Genomic DNA, 6,175 nt, shown 5'->3' on the forward strand with positions numbered 1-6,175 from the left:
TGTCGCCCAGGCTGGAGTGCAGTGGAGCCATCTCGGCTCACTGCAAGCTCCGCCTCCCGGGTTCACGCCATTCTCCCGCCTCAGCCTCCGAGTAGCTGGGACTACAGGCGCCCGCCACCACGCCTGGCTAGTTTTTTGTATTTTTAGCAGAGACGGGGTTTCACTGTGTTAGCCAGGATGGTCTTGATCTCCTGACCTCGTGATCCACCCGTCTCGGCCTCCCAAAGTGCTGGGATTACAGGCTTGAGCCACCGCGCCCGGCCGGTTTGTTTGTATTTTTAGGTGAGATGGGATTTCTCCATGTTGGCCAGGCTGGTCTTGAACTCCTGACCTCAGGTGATCCACGTGCCTCAGTCTCCCAAAATGCTGGGATTACAAGTGTGAGCCCCTGCGCCTGGCCCCTTAAGCAAAATCTAAAGGAAGAGGAAGGTGTGCAAATGTGTGTGCCTTAAGGGTAAGGGACGGCGTGCAGCAGTGGGTTAAAGTTAACACGAGACAGTGATGCAATCTCAGAATCCAAATTGAGTGCAGGTCGCTTTAAGAAAGGAGTAGCTGTAATCTGAAGCCTGCTGGACGCTGGATTAGAAGGCAGCAAAAAAAGCTCTTGTGCTGGCTGGAGCCCCCTCAGTGTGCAGGCTTAGCGGGACTAGGCTGGGTGTGGAGCTGCAGCGTATCCACAGGTAAAGCAGCTCCCTGGCTGCTCTGATGCCAGGGACCATGGGAGAGGCTTGCCTGGGCTGGGGGGACAGGGGAGAGGCAGGGGCACTCGAGGGAGCAGAAAAGAGGGGTGCAAGGGAGAGGAAATGGGGAGACAGCAGCCCCTGCAGTTTGGGCACAAGGGTGAGTGGATGAGAGAGGGCAGAGGGAGTGGGGGACAAGGCCGAAGGCCAGGATCCCGTGATCCCCAAATCCCAGTGCACCGACGGAAGAGGCTGGAAAGGCTTTTGAATGAAGTGAGTGGGAAACAGTGGAGGGGCGGACGTCGGGAGGAAAGGGGAGCTAATCTGCTGGGTTGGGTCTAAGCAGCACCCCAAAGGGACTGGAGCCTGAGGGAAGGAGGCTCCAGGGAGCTGCTTCCACCAAAGGCAGTCAGTAAGGCGGGCGCCCTGCAGCCCAGCCCTGGCCCCTGCTGCCTGGGGTCTCGGCTACGTTTTCAAAAATCAGCTGGTGCTGACTGCTAAGGCAATTTCCCAGCACAACCAAACGGCTGGCCTCGGCGTCCTGGCTGAGGGCTGGGATGGAGGACAGCTGGGTCCTTCTAGCCAGCCCCCACCCACTCTCTTTGGCCAAGCTGTGAGTCAAGGCTGTGGAGACCAATGAGGTCGTGGCCTCTGGCAAATAATGACCACTATTTAGCCCGTCAGGTGTATAGGTCCTGGGGGCCCAGCTGCGGTGCTGGAGGGAAAGGCCGTGCGTTCTGGGGTGCACCCTTTCTGCTGCCTGTGGCAAGCCACCGAGAGGGGCGGGTCTAAGCAGGATTCCCAGAAACACCACCCCGTCCGGCCCAGGCCTCCCACCTGGCATTAGCTAACCTGGCGTTAGCCCGCAGGTGGCATTGGCCCCCAGGTTCCATGGGGCCGTGCGGTTGGGGGGCAGAGAGCCCTATTCTTGGGGCTGCTGCTTCTGGGGTGTGGGGAAGTGTGACTCATTCAGGTTCTAAAACTTCTGGAAACATTGTTTGGGGCTGGGTCACCATGGGTGGGCCGGGGAGGACCCCTCGGAACCCCTTCCAGAGAGCCGGGGAGGGGGAGGTGCCCTTCCCCCACACTGTCTCCGAGGCCCACCGCCATGTGGCTTGAAGGCCCCGCAGTTCTGGGAAGAGGAGGAGGCGGTGGTGGAGGGTGTTTGCCTCCTAACTGGGTTTAATCTGAAACACATGTGTTGGCTTGAGTTGATCCGCCTAACTTGGAGGCAAGATCACAAAAATCCCTGTTGCTGTGTTTCTTGATGTGGGCAATTATCAGAAAAGAAGGCCTGACCTTGGCCCAGCAGGGAGCGTATCTACCGCTCTCTGAGCCCTGCCCCGCCTGCTAGGACAGGAGTGGGGCTTGGATACTGCCCTTTGGACAGGATGGCATCATTGCCTGTGGCCGCAGCCAGCCAGCGGTCGCCTGCTCAGCCCAGGAACCACCGCCGTGGACAGGGCATTGCGTGTGTGCTGAGGGGCGCCCGTGTAGACCCCCACGCTCTGCCCTCTCACTGCCCTTGTAGGGTTTTCAATCATCTCTCCTCTTCCCTTATCCAGATGGCCTGAAGTGGAGGTTTCAGACTTGCCCTTAATCCTCCAGGTCCCTGTGTCTAGCTGGGGGCCACCTTTGGACTCGGGTCCCTTCCCTGCCAGGCTGCCTCACCTCACCTCCGCCTCCCACACTGTGACAATCATCTGTCACCTGATCTGGGGTTTGGGCTTAGATTCTGTAAGGACTAAGACTAAAGTCCCTCCTTCAAGTCCATTTGAATTGTGACTTTTCCTTAAATACTATGCCAGGAGAATGGTCAGGGGCGGTGGCTCACGCCTGTAATCCCAGCACTTTGGGATGCCGGCAGATCACCTGAGGTCAGGATTCGAGACCAGCCTGGCCAACATGGTGAAACCCCATCTCTACTAAAACAAAAATTAACCAGGTGTGGTGGCAGGCACCTGTCATCCCAGCTACTCAGGAGACCGAGGCAGGAGAATCGCTTGAACCTGGGAGGCGGAAGTTGCAGTGAGCTGAGATCGCGCCCCTGCACTCCAGCCCGGGCAACAAGAGTGAAACTCTGTCTCAAAAAAAAAAAAAAAAAAACTATGCCGGGATGAGCCTGTCTTCTCCCTTAATTTCTTACTTGGGCCAGAGGAACTAGAAATGACAACTTCTCTTCTAGCCTTGCCTCCTGTGTACCTCGCTGAATTTTTGGTCTCTAATAAACCAGTCTGAAGAGGCTCAGGGGAGGCGGGCTCCTGGCAGCTGCCTGGGGCTGGCCCGAGCCGGGTGGAGACAGGCTGGATGGTGGTGAGGCCTCTATCTTGTGCTGCAGAAAGCTTTTCCTGTTGTCTACACGAAAGCTTTCTCCCTGCATGTCAGGGCAGCCACATGCCAGAGCAGCTGGCTGGGAACGCGGGGGTCTGCGGGGCTCTCACTCGAGGCGGGGTTTAGAAAGAAAAGCCAGGCTGCTTCCTCTGCCAGTCCCGCCTTAAGCTGAGTAAACTCAAAGGCAGTCTTCTTTCACCTCCCATGATATTGTCCAGTGGATTATCAAATTTAATTTTAAGGACTAGAGCCAACAATCACACAGTATCTTCCCTAATTTTCTGATCCAGTTTGTTCTGGGAAGTCGAAAAGTATGTGTGCTGTGTGGGTGGATGTTTGTGTATATAAAGGGATAATGAAGGATGATGTGTGGGGGGCCAGGGCAGGGGAGCCAAAGTCATTCAGAGTCTACATTTTTTTTCTTTTTTTTTTGAGATGGAGTCTCACTCTGTTGCCCAGGCTGGAGTGCAGTGGCGAGATCTGGGCTCACTGCAAGCTCTGCCTCCTGGATTCAAGCGATTCTCCTGCCTCAGCCTCCCAAGTAGGTGGGATTACAGGCATGCGCCACAATGCACGGCTAATTTTTGTATTTTTAGTAGAGATGGGGTTTCTCCATGTTGGTCAGGCTGGTCTCAAACTCCTGACCTCAGGTGATCTACCCGCCTCAGCCTCTCAAAGTGCTGGGATTCCAGGTGTGAGCCACCACGCCTGGCCTTTTTTTTTGTTTTTGTTTTTGAGATGGAGTTTTCATTCTTGTTGCCCAGGCTGGAGTGCAGTGGTGTGATCTTGGCTCACTGCAACCTCCACCTCCTGAGTTCAAGTGGTTCTCCAGCTTTAGCCCTCCAATAACTGGGACTACAGGTGTGTGCCACCATGCCTGGCTAATTTTTTTTTTTTTTTTTTTTTTTTGAGACAAAGTCTTGTGGTGTTGCCCACAGTGGGCACAATCTGCTCACTGCAAGCGCCCCCTCCTGGATTCAAGTGATTCTCCTGCCTCAGCCTCCTGAGTAGCTGGGACTACAGGGGCCTGCCACCACACCCAGTTAATTTTTTTGTATTTTTAGTAGAGACGGGTTTCACTGTGTTGCCCAGGATGGTCTCGAACCCCTGACCTCAAGTCATTCACCCACCTTAGCCTCCCAAAGTGCTGGAATTACAGACGTGAGCCACTGCACTTGGCAGTTGTTTTAATAGTAGGTTATTTTATTTCCATTTTACAAGAGAAAAAATGGTGATTTGGAGAGCTACAAAGACACAGCACTGAGACCATGTGTGGTGGCACGTGCCTGCAGTCCCAACTACCTAAGAGGCTGAGGCAGGAGGATCACATGAGGTCAGGAGTTCCGGGCTGTGCTGTGGTTGTGCCTGTGAATAGCCACTACACTCCAGCCTGGGCACCACAGCAACACTTTTGTCTCCAAAAAAAAAAAAGACACAGAGTTGAAATGTGAACCCAGGCTCTCTGACCCGAGGCCCTGCACTCCTGACCATGGGAGGAAGAGCTCCTGAAGGGGAACTGTGGGAGAAGGGAATGAGCTTCCTTGTGAGGCCACAGGTTTTAGGCCAGAGAATTCCAAAGAGAGCTTGAGAATGTGGGGGGACGGCAGGTGCCGGACTGGGTGCCTCTGCTTGGTACCCGGAGATTCCGCGGAGGAGACCTGGGTTCTGCCCCGTTCTCCTGGGAGAGGTCGCCCCAGGTCTTATTACTGGAGTGGGCTGGCTGCCTCCAGGGCAAAGCTTTAGTATACATTTGTGCTGGGCCATACTCCACATGGAGAAGCCCTGCTGGGGCTGGGGCCCCACTGCTCTGGATCTTTAAAAGGTTCAGGGGCCGGGTGTGGTGGCTCCTGCCTATAACCCTAGCAGTTTGGGAGGCTGGGGCGGGCGGATAAGCTGAGGTCGGGAGTTTGAGTCAAGCCTGGAGAACATGGTGAAACCCCATTGCTACTAAAATACAAAAAACTAGCTGGGCGTGGTGGCACACGCCTGTAATCCCAGCTACTCGGGAGGTTGAGGCGGGAGAATCCAGGAGGCCAAGGTTGCAGTGAGCCCAGATCGCTTCATTGCACTCCAGCCTGGGCGACACAGCCAGACTCTGTCTCAAAAAATAAAATAAAATATAAATAAATAAATAAAAGCTTTAGGTTTAAAGGCGGGTCCCCAGAGGCAGACAATGGAACAAAAGCACAAGCCTATGGTATGACTGTGGGCCCTGAGGCAGGGAGGGAGGGGGAGAACCTTGCTGGGAGGGATGAGCCTTCAAGCTGAGGGTCCACTTCTGGGAGAATGGGGGGCTGGGAGGTGGTTGCTGCTGCGGGGGGGGGAAAGCACCTAGCCCTGCCCATCCCCTGGGCCCTGGCGGGGGTGGCCAGGAAGGGGTAGCGGGGCAGTGCAGTGGGGGAGGAGAGCGGCCTGCTGCCTCGTGCTTTTCTTGCAGGCCCCAGGATGCAGGCCCTGGTGCTATTCCTCTGCTTTGCAGCTCTCCTCGGGCACAGCAACTGCCAGAACCCCGCCAGCGGCCCGGAGGAGGTCAGTCGGCGGGTGGGGATGGCGTGGTCATCATTCCCAGCCCCTCCTTGGCAGGCAGCACAGGAGACGGGACCGGGAACCAGGACCCAGGTTCCAGGCTAGGCTCTGGCCTTTATTTCTCCAGGGCTGGAGTTTCTCCAGTGGCAAAACAGAGAGAACGTGTCTCACTTCGTCTTTCAGGGGACAGAGTGCAGACAAGAATAAGATCCCAAAAAAGTAAAAATCCAAAGCACTTTAACAAGTCCAGGGCTGCCCCCTTGAGTAAAGATCTTTTCTTGGCCGGGCACGGGGGCTCATGCCTGTCATCCCAGGACTTTGGGAGGCCAAGGTGAGCAAATCACTTGAGGCCAGGAGTTCAAGACCAGCTTGGCCAACATGGAGAAACGCCGTCTCTACTGAAAATACAAAGATTAGCTGGGTGTGATGGCACACGCCTGTAATTCCGGATACTCGGGAGGCTGAGGCAGGAGAATCAGTTGAACCTGGGAGGCGGAGGTTGCAGTGAGCTGAGATGGTGCTCTTGCCCCACTCTAGTCTGGGCGACAGAGTAAGACTGTCTCAAAAAAACAAAAACAAACAAAAAACCAAAAAACTTTTTTTTTTTTTTTTTTTTTTTTTTTTTTTTTTTTTTTTTT

At 55.0% G+C, this 6,175-nt stretch overlaps 1 protein-coding gene across 1 annotated transcript in view; it reads left to right on the forward strand.

Annotated features, from left to right (window-relative positions):
- The first annotated feature begins 530 nt into the window (after positions 1 to 530).
- SERPINF1 (serpin family F member 1) overlaps positions 531 to 6,175 on the forward strand; it is a 17,687-nt gene continuing 12,042 nt past the window's right edge. Inside the window, exons 1-2 of the mRNA XM_031934339.1 lie at positions 531 to 680; positions 5,449 to 5,540. Coding sequence (XP_031790199.1) covers positions 5,457 to 5,540 — 84 coding nt within the window. The 5' untranslated portion in view covers positions 531 to 680; positions 5,449 to 5,456. The remainder of the gene's footprint in view (positions 681 to 5,448; positions 5,541 to 6,175) is intronic.

This window comes from Piliocolobus tephrosceles, chromosome 16 (genome assembly GCF_002776525.5).
Source record: "Piliocolobus tephrosceles isolate RC106 chromosome 16, ASM277652v3, whole genome shotgun sequence".
In the NCBI taxonomy this organism is placed as follows: Eukaryota; Metazoa; Chordata; class Mammalia; order Primates; family Cercopithecidae; genus Piliocolobus; species Piliocolobus tephrosceles.